The sequence below is a fragment of the Rhineura floridana genome, chromosome 5, assembly GCF_030035675.1.
Source record: "Rhineura floridana isolate rRhiFlo1 chromosome 5, rRhiFlo1.hap2, whole genome shotgun sequence".
NCBI lineage: Eukaryota > Metazoa > Chordata > Lepidosauria > Squamata > Rhineuridae > Rhineura > Rhineura floridana.
This window is the reverse complement of record NC_084484.1, coordinates 164464247-164484360: the sequence shown is the minus strand read 5'-3', so window position 1 is coordinate 164484360 and position 20114 is coordinate 164464247. Positions and strand designations below refer to the sequence as shown.

General features: G+C 39.3%; 1 protein-coding gene across 8 annotated transcripts in view; it reads left to right on the top strand.

Annotated features, from left to right (window-relative positions):
* The window catches only part of YAP1 (Yes1 associated transcriptional regulator), a 132631-nt gene extending 115700 nt beyond the window's left edge, over nt 1-16931 (top strand). For 7 of the 8 annotated variants that reach the window (XM_061628742.1, XM_061628750.1, XM_061628748.1 and 4 more), the window contains 3 exons: nt 9392-9522; nt 11490-11602; nt 13451-16930. In XM_061628742.1, the coding sequence (XP_061484726.1) occupies nt 9392-9522; nt 11490-11602; nt 13451-13689 (483 nt within the window). In that variant the 3' untranslated portion in view covers nt 13690-16930. Of the gene's footprint in view, nt 1-9391; nt 9523-11489; nt 11603-13450 lie in introns of all 8 variants that reach the window. The other variant, XM_061628747.1, reaches the window with a different exon arrangement.
* Nucleotides 16932-20114: the final 3183 nt, after the last annotated feature.

Here is a 20114-nt window from a genome sequence, read left to right as displayed (position 1 = left end):
GTTCCAACAGGACATGTGTTAATAGAACCATATATAAGGGGTCTTTTTCAGCTTTGGGGATTGCCTCTTGCAGTTCTCTGGAATCTTGCCTTTGCTAAAATTCTTTTTTTTAATAGTGTGTGGGGGGGAGAAAGAGAATTTTAGCAGTTGATCACGATGGGTTGTGTCAATGTAGTGCTCATGCAAGGAGAATTTCCCATCTCTTTCCCCCCCTTTCCCCATGAGGGTTGTGGACCCTCAAGAAAAGTGGGGGGTGGGAGGATACAGCAATAGAAGGGAGGAGCAAGGAAAATTGAACAATGGCAGTTTGTGCCAAGTGGTTTCTGCTCAAAATCCAAAACAATTTTTACAGTTTTCTGGCTAATCTTCATATACCTGAACATATTTTTAGAATCAAGTGAAACTGAATGCTCCAGAACAGTATCATGAAATACTCAATTTTAACACAGAGATTAAAGAATAATAAAGCTTCTTGACCTGTTGATTAGCACAAAATGCTAAAAGGTGTTTGTCTAATCATGTTTTGGTTCCATATATAACAGACAGTTATATTCATACTGGACAAAAATACGAAATCAAAGATCCATTGAGAACTTATTTGTTATTAAATACGGATTATAAAATAGTAATAGGAAATCTGGCTTAGTATTTCTATAAAAATGCAGAAAAATAATTACATTTTTAATTTAGATTTTGTATACGTAGGAAAACTCACAACATATACCACATACATATATTACAACATACATATTCAATTTATCACAGGTCAAAGACTTAAGGTAGTATTTTGTGTCTGGTATTTATAAAGTTCATATTTAGAGATGAGGCTATCATAAAAGATTCTGTTAATTTCCTCTCGTCTTAAGTGTATGTAACAGGAAGTCATTTCACCAGGAACAACTTCAAGATCTTTTAGTCGTGGTGTAAACAGTAGCATTTTGTCAGTAAGACATAGATAAAATGTGATTTTTTTCCTTTTTATATATAAATTATTTCATTAGTGAATTGCTTCGCATGAGGTCTCCTGAAACGATTTGTTGTTGTTGTTGTTGTTGTTATGTGCCTCCAAGTCGACTATGACTTATGGCAACCCTATGAATCAGTGGCCTCCAAGAGCATCTGTCATGAACTACACTGTTCAGATCTTGTAAGTTCAGGTCTGTGGCTTCCTTTATGGAATCAATCCATCTCTTGTTGGGCCTTCCTCTTTTTCTACTCCCTGCTGTTTTTCCAAGCATTATTATATTTTCTAATGAATGAAATGATTTACAATATAATAATATAATTTACTGCCTTCAAGTCAATCTGGACTTATGGTGGCCCTATATTCATAGGGTTTTCATGGTAAGTGGTATTCAGAGGGGGTTTACCATTGCCTTCCTCTGAGGCTGAGAGGCAGTGACTGGCCCAAGGTCACGCAGTGAACTTTATGGCTGTGTGAGGATTTGAACCCTGGTCTCCCAGGTTGAAGTCCAACATTCTAACCACTACACCACACTAATAACAAAAACTGTTAAGACAATTGCATGTATAACACAATTTTTAAAAACTAATTATAAATATATATAAAAGTTTAAAACAACAGTATGTACGTAAAATCAATTCAAATTCAATACAGATGCCAACTGGTACAGATACTAAATGAGAGAAATCCTAGTGTCATAGCAAGAATCCTGGTGTACAATAAGCCAAGAAGTCTTCAGAGCTTGGTTAATAAAAGCACTAAAATCGCCACAAAGGTGAGATATAAAATTAAAATTAGGATGGGAAGCCATTTCAGCCTCAGGCCTTATTATACAGTCATGAGAGTGGCTGTATACTATAGTCAGCATGGATTTTTCGCATTCCGCAATGTTAAATTGAAAATAGCCCCATACCATTCTGATGCTTCCCATAAGCCCATTTCAAAAACAAAACCTTACAAAACATATAGTCCTGAACTCAGAAACATTTGCTTAACAACCAACCCTCTAAATTTTCATGGCAATACACAAAACAGTCAGAGAGAATTGACAGTTCAAAGTGTAAAAAGAGAGGGGGGGAAACCAGACCCCTCTTGGACTTTTTTCTGTCAAAGTTCTCATAATCTGTTGAAATTCAGCCATGTTCACAGAATACCTGTAATCCTGTTACTGACCTTGCCCCATACTCTGACCATCTTCTGCAGTTTAAAAGTTCAAAAAATGCCTGGCTGATCTTTAAATAATTTAAGAAATTTAGCATTGAACTGAATGATAATGTTGGGCATGCTCAGTAAGAACCAACTGTCAGTGTTCTAAAAGCCAGACTCACAGTTGCTTCACTTGGCTAATCAGGTGGCCACACCCATGCCAGACCTTTATTTCACTTTAGACAGTCATGGCTTTCCCCAATTAATCCTGGGAAGTGTGGTTTGAGAAGGGTGCTGAGAGGAGGCTACATGTGCTTGCTGTAGAATAAAAAGGTGAGGGAACCCTGAAAAAGAATGATACTGTTCACAATATTTTCCTTTTGGAAAGGAAAGGGACTTCCCCTCTGCCCAGTGCCCACCCATCCAATCTCTTCTCCCCCTCCCCGCCCCTCCCCTTCCTGCCCTTCCCCTCCCCGCCCTTCCCCTCCCCTTCCTCATGTCAGTTTTTCCTATCCTAAACATGATTGCAGAGGAGTAAATCCCACGGAACTCAATAAGCATGCAAATGATCAAATCTGCCCTCCCCTCATCCTCCCTCCTATCCCTTCCCTCCCCCTCCCTTCCCCTCTCCGTCCCCTTCCAATCCCCTCCTTCCCCCTCGTCCTCCTTCCCCCTCGTCCTCCTTCCCCTCCCCCTCCTCTTCCCCCATAGTCAGTTTTAGGTATCCTAGGACTACGACCTGGGAGACCATGGTTTGAAACCCCGCACAGCCATGAAGCTCGCTGGGTGGCCTTGGGCCAGTCACTGCCTCTCAGCCTCAGAGGAAGGCAATGGTAAACCACCTCTGAATACCACTTACCATGAAAACTCTATTCATAGGGTCGCCCTAAGTTGGAATCTACTTGAAGGCAGCCCATTTCATTTTCAAGCATGATTGCATGGGAGTAAATCCCATTGAACTCAATAAGCATGCAAATTATAAAACCTGACCTCCCCTCCTTCTCCCTCCCGTCACCTCCCTTTTGCCCCTTCCCTCCTTCTGCTCCCCTCTCCCTCCTTCTGCTCCCCTCTCCCTCCTTCTGCTCCCCTCTCCCTCCTTCTGCTCCCCTCTCTCCCTTTCCTCTTTCCCTCTACTCTCCCTTCCCCCTCCTCCTCCCCCATGGTCAGTTTTACCTATCCTAGCCATGATCGCATGGGAGTAGATCCCACTGAACTCAGTAAGCATGCAAATGATCAGACCTGCCTTTCCCCTTTTCCTTCTTCCTCATCTGCTGCACATTCCAGGCCTCCCTCCCCATGGTCAGTTTTGCCTATCCTAAGCATGATTGCACGGGAGTAAATCCCACTGAACTTGGTAAACATGCAAATGATCCAACCTCCCCTCCTCCTCCCCCTCGTGCCTGCTTCTCTCCCCATTCCCTGTGGTCACCTATCCTAAGCATGATTGCTTGGGAGTAAATCCCACTGAACTCAGTAAGCATGCAAATGATCAATTCATTCTCAGCAAACTTGCACAGGATGCCAATTCTTACCTCCCGAATTTAAAAGCAGAGAAAATCACTAATAGGCAAAAAAACTTGTTTAAGAACGTACCTGTAGCCAACAGATATTTCTATCAAACTTTAAAAAGCAGGGAAATTGGGCAGCTATCTGACCTCCTTTCTGAGATATTGTACTGCCCTACAAATTTGTCAAAATGCAAAGACAATTTGGGTTGGTCTTTCACAGTCCAATCCATTTCCTGTGTCGCTTGGAAGAATTTGGTAACATTTGCCTCTGAGCATATGGTGAGTGGTGGCAACAACCGCAATCAGCCCAAACGAAAGACAGAAGACATGTGCTGTGCTGACCTTGTTTTAGTAGTGAGGAAGCAACAATATTAAGATACAGTTGATATTGTTCAGATAGTCACTTTAAATATGTTTGATTTACTTTGCAATTTTAGTGAATTTTCCTATAGTAAATCATTTTCTTTTGCTTCCGTTTCTGTGAATATGTGAACTACAGCAACACTTTGCAACACTAAAAAAAAGCTCCAAAAACAATTGCGGAATAATAGCACTGACTGTTCTGCAGAATAGTTTCCAGTGGACATGAGGAGTGTCTCAGTTTGTACAAAATAAAACAGTGGGAGGTGAAATATATTCTAGCAAAATTCTAGGTATGCTCTGTTTTTAATTAACTGTGCCTACCTTTCCTTAAGTGAAGTAGTTTAAGCATAATAGGCTGAACACATGCATCTTGGGCAGGCCAGGTTTGTTTTTCCCAACAGCTAGAGTAATTGTTTAAGTAACAACATATTGTAATCAGTCTGATTTTACATCAAACTGCAGTTTCAGATTTAACTGTTAATGCACCCAAAATAGAAATAGAACATAGCCCAGTTTGAAACACAAAAGGCTGTCTTCGCCATCTGATGACATTGACAATGAGGACATTGAACTTGTCAAGGATTATCAATATCTTGGCACAATCATTAACCAAAATGGAGACAATAGTCAAGAAATCAGAAGAAGGCTAGGACTGGGGAGGGCAGCTGTGAGAGAACTAGAAAAGATCCACAAATGTAAAGATGTATCACTGAACACTAAAGTCAGGATCATTCAGACCATGGTATTCCCTATCTCTATGTATGGATGTGAAAGTTGGACAGTGAAAAAAGCTGATAAGAGAAAAATCAACGCATTTGAAATGTGGTGTTGGAGAAGAGCTTTGCGGATACCATGGACTGCAAAAAAGACAAATAATTGGGTGTTAGAACAAATTAAACCAGAACTATCACTAGAAGCTAAAATGATGAAATTGAGGTTATCCTACTTTGGACACATAATGAGAAGACATGATTCACTAGAAAAGACAATAATGCTGGGAAAAACAGAAGGGAGTAGAAAAAGAGGAAGACCAAACAAGAGATGGATTGATTCCATAAAGGAAGCCACAGACCTGACCTTACAAGATCTGAACTGGGTGGTTCGTGACAGATGCTCTTGGAGGTCGCTGATTCATAGGGTCGCCATAAGTCGCAGTCGACTTGGAGGCACTTAACAACAACAACAAAAGTGAATTACAGTATAAAGCTACTATGACCTCTTGAGAAGTAAGTGGACCATTCAGAAATCAGTGATGTTCACATAACTTTGGAAACCTCTATCTTTGTGTGTCATCCGCCCCCTTGTCTTCCCCCCCCTAAACTCAAAGCCACCAACATGTTAGTCTGCTCATGTAGGAAGCTGCTCCCAGCTGCCTGATGATGTTGGTTGCCCTTTTGTACACAGTATTCCGATTGCAGCAGGATCACAGATGTATATAAAATGTGATATGTTCATTTTAGTTTCACTCCCTAAAAAGTTCCTGATAATGTATCACACAGATTGGATAATGTATCACACAGATTGGATTTCGCTATTGTTGTACTCTGAGTCTGTATCCCAACAATACATTTAAAGTGGTAATCCTTTAAACAGTCATGGTTTCCCCCAAAGAATCCTCGGAGCTGTAGTTTAAGGGTGCTGAAAGTTGTTAGCAGAGCCCCATTCCCTTCACAGAGTCAAAATTTCCAGAGTTCCCTGAGAAGAGGGATTGGTTGTTAAACCACTTTGAGAATTGTAGCTCTATGGAAGGAATAGGGGTGTCCTAGTAGTGGATAAGGTGTTGGACTATGACATGGGAGACCAGGGTTCAAATCCCCGCCTAGCAATGAAGCTCACTGGGTGACCTTGGGCCAGTCACTGCCTCTCAGCCTCATGAAAACCCTATTCATAGGGTCACCATAAGTTGGAATCGACTTGAAAGCAGTACATTTACATTTAGCAACTCTCAGCACCCTTTAGAAACTACAGTTCCCAGAGTTCTTTGGGGAAGCCACAGCAGTTTGTATACTACTGTGTAGGGCAGATGAAGCCTAAGTCAATGTATTTATTGAGATACCGACCATAACCCCAAAATATTATCTCTGGAGATCTGCACTTTCTGGAATAGATTTGGATTTAAATTAAGCCTGGTTCTGATCACTCTTGGCATCTGAAATTAGAAATGATTTTTTAGTTATTTTGACAATTTATCTTCCTTTTGCAAATATTCCATTTTGTTCATACAAAGGTTTTTGATCAGTTTAGAATCAAATATGGTCAAAAACTGTAATCTCCTGTGTTTCAGAAGATGATACTTATGTCCATAAAAAGAATTTCATCCTGTTGTGAAAAGAATGGAAATTTAAGGACTTGTTTAGGTTCTAGAGGGTATATTGATAAACATCAGCAATCATTTAAAATTAGGTAGAGCAACGATTTAAGAATTGTGATTCTAGAGCACTTATGTGAATAAGTACATAACTTATAATGTCTGCAACACTTTCAGAGACACTCAGTGTATAAGTGTTACATAGATGATATCTGATGCCATCAAAATTTAATAGGCTATACTATACCTCTGTTTTCCGATGCTGGAAATGTCAGACTGCTTGAGGTGATTTTTGCCACCTGTGGTGGAATATGTAAAAAGCACAACCAATATTGGAAATCTATTCTGGGAATGGTTAATCCTGTTTTTTTGCTATACTGTAAATGACATCCATTTATATACAGCAGCACCATTCAAGGGCCCAGAGTTACTGTAATACATAAGCCTTTTAGCAAATGTTCTAGCAGCCAAAATCTTTCAGACATGTTATTGGAAAATTGATTTTACCTACCTTCTGTGTAGAAATGGCTGTGTAGACTGAAATTATACAGAGCCAAATTGAGGAAGATATACCACAAGACTCAATAGTCTAATGGAATTGCATCTATTAATTACTGGGATATGTTTTTTAATTTAGTAATTGGTATGCATGTGATACATGCTGCCTTCTTGACACAAATATTAAAGTGAGGAAGCTGAATTTGTCAGCCACCCCAAAAACAAACAGCAGGCTATACACTGGAGCAGCCTTTCCCAACCGGTGTGCCTCCAGATGTTGTTGGACCATAACTCCCATCAGCCCCAGCCAGCATTGCCAATGGCTGAGGCTGATGGGAGTTGTGGTCCAACATCTGGAGGTACACCGGTTGGGAAAGGCTGCACTGGAGGCTCACCTCTTCCATGAGAGCAGTAGATTTTTCCGAAGCTCTAATTTGGTTCTTGGTGTCGCTCAGATGGGGCTTTAACCCAGATCTCTGTCCCGCATTATCCATTGCTGTTGCTTCCACTGCCAAATACTTGTTTAATTAATGGTTGATCTTGCCTGAAACATGGGGATTTGATCCTGGAAAATATTTTACTCTTACATTTGTGCAGATTTGCATTCTTGTAACGTGTTTAAATGTATATACAAGTCAGAACTATGGTATGCAAGATAATGAAATTTCAAGTTTAGGAAATGTTTAGAAGAAGCTTAATTTTTTTTCTTACCAAATTGAGAACTGCACATTTTGAGACCAGCAGTGAAGATATGTAGACTTTCTGACACTTGAAAAAACAAATCCACAATTGAAGAGCTTTAAGAGACCAATTGGATAGCTTTCAAAAAGCTAACGTTTTTAGAGTAGCTTCTCCAAGGGGATGACAGATCATTTTGGCTCATTTTTTCAGTATCCAAAATTAGAATTTTTTACTAACGAGTTTTAAGTCTTTTTCTTTCCCAAGGGCCATCAGAAAAGTTTGACATACGGTTTTTTTAAGTAATGAAGAAATAGTCATCGTTTTCAGCCCGATTATTTTTTCAGACATTGTATTTTATATATAGAATAGTACATATTTTTGAAACTTGGAGAAAAATGTGGACCTTTCCAATTTGCTTTTGAAGTATAAAATAAAAACATAGGTTCTACCAGTGCAATCCTATTTATGTCTACTCAGAAGTAAACCCAACTGAGCTCAGTGAGACATGCTACCAGTTAAGTATATGTAAGATTGCTGCCTAAGTTTTTTTCCCCTCAGAACTTGGACATATTAAAGCAGAAAACCTTGTACATGTTGGTAATTGTTATTAGGAGATTATACAGTTGAGGCTGACAGGTGTTGTAGTCCAGTAACATCTGGAGGGCACCACTCTAGAATCTCTCCAGATCTATTCCAAGTGGGAATTGTTAGTTCAGAACACCAGCAACTTTGACTTCCAGGCTTCTGTAACAGCAATCCAATGACTGGTTAGGGGAAGGATCATAGACAAGTAACTGCTAGCCAATTTTTACGTCAGGTTTAACACTTAAGTTTTTGTTCTTGTAGAGGTGCTATGATGTCAAAACAACTTGCTTTCAACAAATCTACATGTTCTGTGCCTTAATTTAACCATTGTTCCTAGGCTAGCAGTGACTAACTTGACAACAAAGCCTCAGTTATCCAAGTCAAGTCCAAAGTACGGCAAGGCATCTCTGTAGTGTGCATTATAGTGTATGCGGCGTCTCCATCTCCCTATGCCTTGGGATGCTTTTGTCTCTAGACTGAGTCATGGAATAAGCAACAATCCAGTGCAGGAAAGGCAGGAGAAGCACAGGCCTGACCACACCATAATAGCAAGTGTTGCCTCTTGTCCCAGTGTGCCACAAGCCGCTTCAGTTTGGCCATCTGTGGGCTTCGTGCTCACTGGTAAAATTAAGCTTTTTATTTGCAATCTTGTATACAGTTCTTGCTCTGCTCCTTTTACACTATTACATCTCGTTTTCAAATGGACAGCTGAAACCAAAAAGATGGACTTACCCAGAGCACACTAGGTGTTTCCAAGTCTAAACATTCTCTCCACTGTACCACACTGCTTTTCTTCCATAAGACGGATAGATTAATTAAGGGAGTGGATGTGGGAATGTATTTATCTTTCAGAAGCCTGAGTTATCTAAAAAGATCTTTTCTCTATTTAGAAGTACAAAATCTTTGCACAGTTGTTCTATACAGAAGATTTGCCCTTCTGCTGCCTGACTGGCACCCATGGTTATAGACACTTGGTTAACTTTCATCTCCTAAACCCTGACTTCTTCATGACCTATTGATTTCACACTCCCATCTCAGGATCATCTTCCTTGCCTTCTTTTGGCTATTTGCATCACATTTTCCAAAGTATGTATGTGTGAACAATTGTGCAAATACAGCTTTAAGGCAAGATAAACAATTCTGGAGGGAGGAAGTGTGTATCTACAGGACTCATATAAAAATGTATGCTGGGACAATGTGGAACAAGGATGAAATGTATGAGGCTGGACACTTACGTGTAGAATTTGTGTGGATGCAAACTTGCCTATACTGCAGTGCTGTTGATGGATTTTGATCCTTGTACAGAAATTACTAATGTAGCTGCTACTTGGTCGGCAGGAATTGGCTCTTCGTAGTCAGCTTCCCAGCATGGAACAAGATGGAGTGTCTCAGAATCCAGTGTCCTCTCCTGGAATGTCTCAAGAGCTGAGAACCATGACCACAAATAGCTCAGATCCTTTTCTTAACAGGTTAGTAGCTGTAACTACTAGTGGTTTTGCTTTGCCAAAAAAAAAAAAATGATAATTTTCAGATTCTGTTCGGTGCATGTAATCGTCTGTTTTGAACATCTGTCTGTTCCAAGAACCACAGCTGTAAATGAATCGTTCCTTAAATGGCAAGTCCAGTGTTTTTTTTTAAGTTGAGGATTAAAAGCTGTCTTCTGTGGGAGGAAGTCAGTTGTTCAGACTTGTAGAAAGGGTTCGTCTTCAAAGTCATAACATGTTTGCCCAGGCGCAAGTCAATTGATAAACAGCCGTTTAGAATTACTGACTTGGAAAAAGATTTCCAAAAGTTAGCAATGAAATCTACTCTGGGACTCACTTTAAGGAGTTCTGCAGCAACCCTGCTTCTATTTTTATACTTTGTACCATTGACACAGGAAACAGCGATAAGACTTTTACTTATTGCGTTACAAAGTTTAGAGGCTAGTGGGGGTTTTGGCATCCTTTGAGCAGCCTGTACAAATTCTTGTTAATGTTGTGCCTCTAACTTTGATTTTTAAGAAAAGTTTCTAGCCCTCATTGTTGCACAGATAAGCTTGAAAATGAGAAATCTGTAGATCTGAGCAACTTGAAAAACTGGGGGTATATGTATGTACTTTTCGTATCTCCTGGCTTCTTAAACTGAAGACATGACATTCAAGGGCCTGATTCAGGTTTTTCATTATGAGTACCTCAGTCATAACCTCATTTACTTAGATTTCAGTGGAACTAACTTGCAAGTAGATATGCTGTAACATGTGGTTTTTCAAATGTGGCCACCAAACTTTCCCTTATCTTATACAAGTCAGTGGAGTGAGGGCAAGAGATTCTGGGGTATGGTAACAAGTACCGCCATCTCAACATTTTTCTGTGTTGAAGCCATACAAAACTTCAACTTTCAGAACTATGGCCACCATCAGTGGGCTCTGGCTATACTTGCAGCTTCTCTGAATGTTCTGTGCCCCTACCTTAAAATGACAACCTCTGCCCTGGTTTCTTAACAGCCCAATTCTAATCAGTGTTATTGACTGTAGGATGTTGGGAGTACCAGATGCTAGGATGGTGTAAGTTGTTGCTTTAATCTGCCATCCCATGCACAGAATGTGCAGATTATGTTCACTATGACTGAACATGCAGGCTTGCTGTTGCTGTTCTGTGTTGCGATATACTCCTGTTGTGGACAGGAATTCCAAAGTATGTTTGTCTTAGTGTACATTGTATATTATTGTGTTCCTGGGTGCGTGGAAACGGTTCTGTCTACAAGGATGGGAACCTTTTGTTTCTATGAAGGCCCGTTTTGCCAGAGCCGAAAGTAGCCAGAGCAATCTCTCACCCACTTCTTTTCTTTCTCTGCCTTCCTCTGTCAGGAGAGGGGGTGGTGGTGTGGAAGTGCTTCCTCTAAGCAAGGATTTGAGAGATGTGGAATTAATAAAGTTGATGATAATAGTATTAATAATAATAATAGTAATTCTGTTTATATACCAGTTACTATCTGGAGATCTCAAAGTGGTATACAATATTTACACACACATATGATAAGTATAATAAAAACAATGTCAGATGATTTACATAAAAACAAATGCATAAACAGTATCCGTTAACACAATATATATAAAGGTAGGGAGCATTACAAGGCAGCATAATGTAAAATCCCAACAAATATAAAACCCTATATTCATACAACCACTCACCCAATCTCACCATCACCATCCTTTCCACTCAACCCCTACAATCATTCACTGTCTCATACATTATCTTGTTACTGGACTACAACTCCCATCCAGGATGGGATCCCAGCCAATGATATTCAGTCATCAGGGATGATGTGCGTTGTAGTTCAACAACATCTACCCCTGTCTTGTGGTGAAAACAGTATTCAGCTTACCTTTGGTGCAAACTAATGCTTTGGATAATGAGTATGGCAATGCTCTTTGTTTACCCCACCCCCTTTACAGTGGAACTTACCACTCAAGAGATGAGAGCACAGACAGTGGCCTCAGCATGAGCAGTTACAGTGTCCCCAGAACTCCAGATGATTTCCTCAACAGTGTCGATGAAATGGATACAGGTTTGTCTCCTTTCTCTTCAATTGAATTATTTTTGAATGTTTTTTTCATAGGTGGCCAAACTAGTAATGTGCACTTTTCAGTAATGTCCAAGTTATCTTATACTGTATTCCTCTGGAATGGGTCAGGACGTGACAATCTAAATGGGTTTACATTACATGAGGGTAGACTTTAGTTGAACATCTAGATGTTTTTAATGCCAAGAGCAGTTTGATCATTGAACCAATTGCTGAGGAGGGAGGTGAGTTCTTCCCCACTGGAGGTTTTAAAGTAGAGACTGTATAGCCATCTGATGATGTTCTAGTTCTGGATTTCTGGTATTGGGCAGCAGGATTGGCTGTGGTGCCTTATAAAGCCTTTTACGACTCTGATTCTATGAAATCTCTCTATAGCTAATTCTGGGTTCTGTGGGGTTGGCCTTCCCTGCTCCTTTGAAGAATTGGCCAAACACACAAATATACCATCATTGTGGATATTGCTCTAGCTGCTTTGGTGGATTTTTGTTCCTTTTCAATCTTGTTAAAATATTTTGTGTGGTCTGAAAAAATAATGGGGTGGCATTCAGTGCTAGTTTTACTCAGAGTAGACCCACTGAAGTAAATAGACAACTCACTTAGGTTCATTAATTTCAGTGGGTCTCCTCTGAATAGGCTCAGTTGGATGCATCCTTCAATACCTGAAAGATCTTTGGTTGTATTCAACTAAGTTCTAGTCAGAGTAGACCCATTATAAACCTAACTTAGTCATGTTCATTAATTTCAGTGGATCTCCTGAGTAGCACTAGCATTGGATACAACCCTCTGTAATTTTAATAACTATATTGTGGCTTTCTTCAATGTAACATGACGTGGATACTGCTGTACAATTCTAAACACATTAAGAGTCTCCACAACATAATTTAACCACTGGATACTGTTGTGTCATAAATCTGCAGTATTTCCTACTTACTGCTTCTGCCGGCTCTTCTGCCATTTCTACTGGCTCCATACACTCAAGACCCCCCGATATCTTTTTTTAATCCACTGCCAGAAACACCTGCTAAAAGCCTTTAGACTGAGGAAAAAAGAATCTATATTGTACAGCAGAAATAAGTGGAAAAAAACAAAATCATGTATTTTGATCATGTGATTTGCACCTGATGTTCAGATGTTGGGAATTCTAATTAAAGAACATGGAGGTCAGAATGTAATACTGCAAAGTTAAAATATGGTGGCCATTAAACATGTTAAATCCTAAGTAGATAATCTTGCTTCCAGGTTCTGTTTGTTTGCTTGCTTAAATACATTAAAAAATTAAAATGTAAAACATTTGTAAATCACCCATCATTAAAATAATTCTGTTCCTCATAGAGTGGGTGGCAGAGCTGGCTTCCCGATGCTTGCTGCCCCTGTGGGAAACCCCTGTCCTACACACGTGCTGCCAAGCAAGTGGCTGACCTACAATATAGTGCCACAAGTGACACAGGCAGCAGGGATTTGGGATATTCCACCACAGGAGTAGGGAGGCCCATGGCCTGGCTGCAGCAGAAGCTGCACTTGCAACTGTAGACTAGAAGCAAAATCAGAGTAAGATGTGTGGGTGCACACGTATGTACCAGAGTGGCACTCTGTCTCATATACTGATCTTTACTTTTGGCCTGCTTGCTAAAAAAGTTGCCCACCACTGTGGTTTTCCTATAATACTGCTTTTTCTCCAGGCCTGCCCACGGTGGGTAAGGGAACAACAGGTGGGTGCGTGGAAAGCCTTGGGAGGCCTGATGCAGCTCACTGACTTCTGTGGGACTAAGATCATATGACATTTGATGCTTTCAATGTATTAATGTTCGTATTTTGCATTCATATTGTGTCTAGGTGACACTATCAACCAAAGCAACATACCCTCCCATCAGAACCGTTTTCCAGATTACCTTGAAGCCATTCCAGGGACAAACGTGGACCTTGGGACGCTGGAAGGAGATGCAATGAATATAGAAGGAGAGGAACTGATGCCGAGCCTACAAGAGGCTTTGAGTTCCGATATCCTTAATGACATGGAGTCCGTATTAGCAGCCACCAAGCTAGATAAAGAAAGTTTTCTTACCTGGTTATAGGGGCCTCAGGGAGATGGAGTTTGAAATCTTTGAAGGATCTAAGGAGATAAGACACGTACCTGAAGTTGAAAACAAGCCTGTGCAGCAAAGGTTTCTTGGCTTATGATCAGAGAGGAAAACAAGTAAATGAACAAAATACTACAGATTCTTTTCATCCAGTGTTTTGTTCCTCTTGTCCAATCGCTGCTGTTTTATTGCTGACCTCTTTCACAGTTGACTCTGATGAATTAGATGATTTGTTTTACCTTTGTTTTTTTTTGCTGTTGCAACTACTGTTCAACATGGTGGTAATGGAGAGGGAAAGGATGGAGAATTAGTGAGGGAGACCCTAACCCTGTTTTGGATGATGACTGCCATTCCTTTTGTCCTGCTATCTGTTTGTATATCCTTTTATCTAATAATATGGATTTTTGTTGAGTTTAACTCTGCATGTCTCCACTTGTAGCTGGCTCTGCTCTGCTTGGAGTTTTGCTGTGTTGCCTGTGGCAAGTAGCAAAAAACATGACTTACTGGTCCAACAAACCAAAAATGATGTACCTGATGGAATAGAAGTCAATACTGATTTGGAGATGAGGATCAGAAGATGGCTGAAATCTTATTATTGGGCACAATCCATCAGACACTATGGCTGCTTGATCAACATTGAAATGAATTAAATAAAAGAGGCATGGCAGTATTTTTCTGTTGGATTATGCCCATTGTTAACTCCTTACTAGTTCTCTCTGTTAGCTTGTTCACATTTTATGGCACCATTACTGAGTCATTTTACACACAAAAAATTATGAATGGTGATTGTTGCCTCTTATTTTACTTATTATTTCCTTCTCAAACTCTAGATCTTTTTTTAATCATAGCAATAGGTTAGGGTGTTAACTGTTTTCAGTTTTGTGTTTTTTGTTTCATATTTTTAAATAGTGAAAACTAAATTTCCTGACTTCACCTAGTCTTATTTAAATCTGAAATGGTGTGCTTTTTTTTTATACTTAACTAGTGTAGCCAATAGACGGTGAATATCTATAGTTCTGTGTTTTGCTTGTAACTTTGTAAAAGATAGCTTTAAATGTATTCATTAGACTAAAGGACTGGTGGCTTATCTTTCATACCTGTAACAGAATTTAAAGCAAGGATTCTCCAAGGGCAGATTTTAAAAGTTGTAACTCTTACTGAACACTATTCCTAAATACACTTATTTGAAAGTTAACTCCAGTTATTTCAGAGGAATTTGCATCCATCAAAGAGTTTTTAGGGCTTAAGAGTAACCAACTTACATTGCTTTTATGATTTTTAAACACAGCACAAAATATACTAGGAGTCTTCAACATGGGACAGCTCTTGCCATTTTTGCGAGCGCTTTGTAAAATTTTGATGAAATTGGTGGCTTAAGGTTGTGAAGTCCCTGATGGATACAAATTGAGATGCTTTCTTGTAGCTAGTTTTATGATATGATCTGCACTGTCATCTGGGTTTACAACGCTAGCAACATGAACACTAAAAATTAAGGTGCATCAAAGGCATGCTGATATATAAGCCCATGGTGCATATAGAAGATTGTAAAGATATGTGTTAGATGGTGACATGAGCAAGTAGTCGTGTATTTTAGTAGTAGAAGTTAGCACTGAAGTCGAGGAGTTGAGTACATCTTGATACCATTCACTTTTCTTTGACAGGAAATGATTGTCCTCGAAGTTGTCTGTAGAAATTGTAATGTTTTCCAAAGAGTATTTTTAAGTGAACAAAATGAGCGTGAATCAATGTTACAGTATAAGCTATGAAGTTTTTAGAAGGTTTTTTAAATGCATTGGCATCAGCAAGTATCATAAGGATCTTTCAACATTCCCATTAATTCATTGTCCTTATTTTCAAGGGTTGACTATCAAACAACTGTATAGGCTAAAACTTGGTATATAAATCTTAACAGCAATATCTCGTAGGTTTGTTTGGCCACTTATAGTTGACGTATGGGGTGAAACTAACAGATGAGACCTAAAGCTTAGCCTATGCCAAGAAGCTTAATGGGTGCCCTCTGCAATGTCATGTTAGTCCGTAAGTCAGTATCTTGACATGTAGTCATAACAACGGATCACACTCCCATTCAGAGAATTCTTTGTTCCTGTTCTCCCCACCCTTTCCCAAGGATTCTTTTGAAAGCAAGCTGACATGAAATATAAATTTACTTTAGCAGTCATATAAATGAAGAAAAGTGGGACATTCAGAGTTCCTGCTTTTTGATTATCCATTTGTATCCAGATACTGGAGGACCATTTATACCTATTTGAGCCTCAAGTAGAAATTGCTGAATTCCTATCCTGGGTATCGCATAGAGGTGTGCAGAAACAGTTTCTTTGCTTTTCTTGGTCACAGCTTTAAAGTTAGATTTCCCCCCCCTTGTTGTACATACACTACACAGCGTATACTGTATTTGAGTAGCACTGCTGGAGAGGTACCGACATAAAACTGGGAATTCTTGAATTTCTCTTACACTAAGCTGTTTATGCAGTAGTTACTTTTTAACCCTCTTCATTTGATGGGAAATGTGCCTTAGAGATGACTTGTACTGTTGGCAGAAGAAGAAAAACAAACCAGACTGATCGGAAGTTTTTATTCGAATCTATCACTTTGACAAAGTTGCTTAATTTTTTGTGTGTGTATTCAAATGAAAAAAAAGAAAGAGAAGTGTTATGGGTAGTATTTTGTATTGATTGGTGTATATATTTAAGCAGATCACTGTCCTAACTTTTTACATCTAGATTTTTTTTAAGTACAGTATGTTCAGAATGCAATTAAAACTTAAGAATTCTTGTATGTCTGGCAGCATAACTGCTCTGGAATGTGTACCGTTTCTATAAATTGTAATGGATCAAAAATTGTACCAATCAGTGTTGGAGCTCAAGCAATGCAAGAGGTAGAAAGACAATTTCAGAGTAATTAATGGTAACCTAGTTTTTGCACATCTGGAGAATTCATATTAAAATGACTTCACTTGCAATCATAGTGGGAATTTTTATACAAAATGCAGGGGTGTGTGTGTCTAAACACTTTCCTTTAGGATGAAAAACCTCCATATTTTAAAATGTTTTCTGTTAGAGAACTCTGAAACACAACTTTTTTGAATATATATATAGTTATGAATGTTATATTTTCTTTAGATGTAAGAGCATGCCTCTGTTAGGTACCATAGTAAATTCTGTTACATTGTTTTCTTTTATGTAATACTTTTTTCATTGCTTTTTTTTTGTTTTACATGATATAAATATATATACTTTGCGATTACAATGTCTTGTCTGGTTTTTATCATTTAACTAGATGGAAAGGCATGAGGAATTTTGTACCTGGTCTGACAACTAATGCAGAATCCTGAGACTCTTTACACTTTAAAAAAAAGACTAATTTTTAGTCCTCATGGTTGTCAAAACATAGACTATTTGCAGACTATTTTAGTTGTTACTAAAGACTTAAAACATTTTTGCTACTAGAGATCTCTACCGACAGTTTTAATTTCATCCCCTGATGAAGGCCCAATACAGTAGAGGCCAAACGCATTGGGCTTGTCTCACAGCATTTTGGAATTTTCTTCCTTTTTGTTATTTGCAGGCAGTTGCCATGGTCAAGAACCCTACATTCACTTTGATGTGTGTACCAAGCTTTTGAATATACAGCCTGCCTCATTTGGTAAGGGAGGGAGAGCAGATTCATTCATGCAAGTCTTTGGATAAGATCTCTTTGACAAAGAAGCATGGACAAGTGAAGGACAGTCTACCTCTGCCAGTTTTGCCATTGTTTTCTCCAGAGTTGTGAGAAGCCAACTTTGCAAACAATAATGGTCTTTCATTTGGAGAGTGGGGAAGGGAGGTATTAAGATTTTTGAGAAACCATCCTCATCCAGTACATTTACCATGTGTTCATTACTTTTCTCATATTGCATGGTGTAAATGGCCAGTTTACCAACAAAGTTGGTTACCAACAAAGTCAGCAAAACTGTCAGTTTGAAGCTTACAATTTTAGGATTCTTAATCAATGTTTTTGAATCTTTTATATTAATTTCCTAGTTTTACTTGATGTGCATCTGTATACCACACACCATCCCATAGATGTCCAGGGCAGTAGACAACATTAAACACAAAAATATACAATAAAACCATAACATTAATATGAGGCAGTCCCTGTAAACATAAGATACCTTTGGCCATCCAACTGTTCTTGGACTACAACTCTCATGGGCTCTTTCTGTTGGACATGCTGGTTACGTTGATGGGAGTTGCAGTCCAACAACATCTTGAGGGGGCACAGGTTCCTCATCCCTCCATTACACAAATTAAAATGTCTGGAGAAATAGAACTGCCTTTTGCTGATGCTGAAAAAATTCATAGGTGCCAAGCACACCTGGTGTATCCAAGATGCCATCACTGAAGAAGCCTTCTCCTTTATTACATAACGCTTCTGACAAGAAAGGTACTTGGAGGAGAGCGTCAGCATAAGATCTTTGGGCATAAACTGTCTAGCACCCCCTTGTTTACCAATTTTCTGTCTACATCAGTGTTCTTCAAACACTTGATACCTGAGTCAAAGGTCTTACTTTCCCATATTTCTCTGAATACCAGTTGCTAGGGAAAACACATGCGGGAAGAGTTTCACTCATGACCTTTTGTAGGCTTCCCATAAGCATCTGGTTGGCCACTATGAGAAAAAGATGCTGCACTGGATTGGCTCAATGCAGCAGGGCTCTTTTTATGGTGTCATTTAGAGTGGGGTGGGGTTTTGTTCTTTGATTCTTTAATCTAGATTAAAACTGGAGATACTCTGAACCTCAGAAGGATGTATTGATTTTTCTCATCTCACACAACAATGGGCAGGTGTCCTCTGCAATTTCTGGATAGCTACCTTCTAACAGTCCATCCTTTTCTTAGCCCAGAGATGGCACTGTGCTTTGTGGGTAATGATGATCCTTCTGGGGTTCTTCCACACCCATCAGCTGTAGCAGAGGCTCTATCAGGGACTCCTGGTCATTATAAGGGACAGAGATCCCCTTACTCACAATTCTAGCCCTTCTAATAGCACTGTTGCTCTGGGAATCAGTGGTCTACACTGTCAATAACATGCATTAATGATATACCAAAGACACTTCCCCCCCCCAAGTCCCATCACATTCTTTCAGAGCAGTGGAATAATTTCATAACAATTTCATATGCATTCCAGGTCCAGACAGCAAAGCTTGTAGGTAGCTGTTTTGGAGGCTGCCTTAAGGACTATAATTTGCTCGACGTGGAAAGTTGTCTGAGTACTTTTTTGAAACACTGGAAGACCTACTGACTTCAAGTCTGAAAATAGATAATTGCAGCAAATATATATGTATTGGCCTTTTCATTGGAATTTTAATGACACTTAGCATTACATGATAAACATTTAATTGCCCAGGGGCTTCGGTAAGTGGTGGGTTATAAATCCAAATGCATAAAAATCGATGTTTAGCATAAGTAAGCTACCCTGGATCAGTTGGTTTTAGTTGTGGGCTTTTCAGCATGCATGGGTCAGACTAGGCTTATAAACAGTAAACGACTGAACTCTGACTTGTCAGCTAATACACAGAGGGATGTGTCTGCATTACCTTCATGTTCATGTATGTTGACCACAATTAATACATCATTGTCATAAATGTAAAGGATTGATGTAAGTGAAGGTCTTGGGTCAGAGCAAAATTAACCCCACTGATTCAGCAAAATATTATAGGAAAAACCTCTCTTGAGTGTCTTTTCCAATACGAAACCTTTCAGATAAAGCTGTATCATGGTTAATACACAAACTTCAGTCAATCATGAGCTGCACATAAGACTTTCTGAGAAGGAGAGGAGGCCTGTATCATACTGATGGTCAGAAAGAACTGTGTTCTGTACAGAATTTATCAGAAATTTGTAATGGTAATTGAGCAATGCCCCTCTGCCAGGTTATAAATACGATCTCTTTAAACTGTATTCTACATCTCTCATTTTGCTGAGAAGAAAACCACAGAAAGTCTACAGTTGGATTGTATATTTATTAGGACTGAGCAAAAATCAAAAGTGTGGCAAGCTTTTGAGTCCTCTTCATCAGGCAAGATGTTCCACAAGGTGTGGAGAGTGGGGAATTGGATGAGGACAAATAAACAAAAAAGTAGAAAAATTAGGCTGATTGTTATAGCTATGCGGTCTGCTTAAGATTGGGTCTCAGATGAAGGCTATGTCCTTCCCAAGTGCTGAGAAGAGGTTATACACTTGGTATTCTGGGATGAATGCTGTTAGTGAGGAAAATGGGGCAAGCCTGAACTGTCAGGACCCAATCAAGTCACATGTCAAATTAGCCCAACACCTCATTCTAGGCAGTTTATCGAAACAAGAATTCCACTTCATGGCCACTGTAAATTTTTTATTTTCATTTTTTAAAGGTGAGATTTG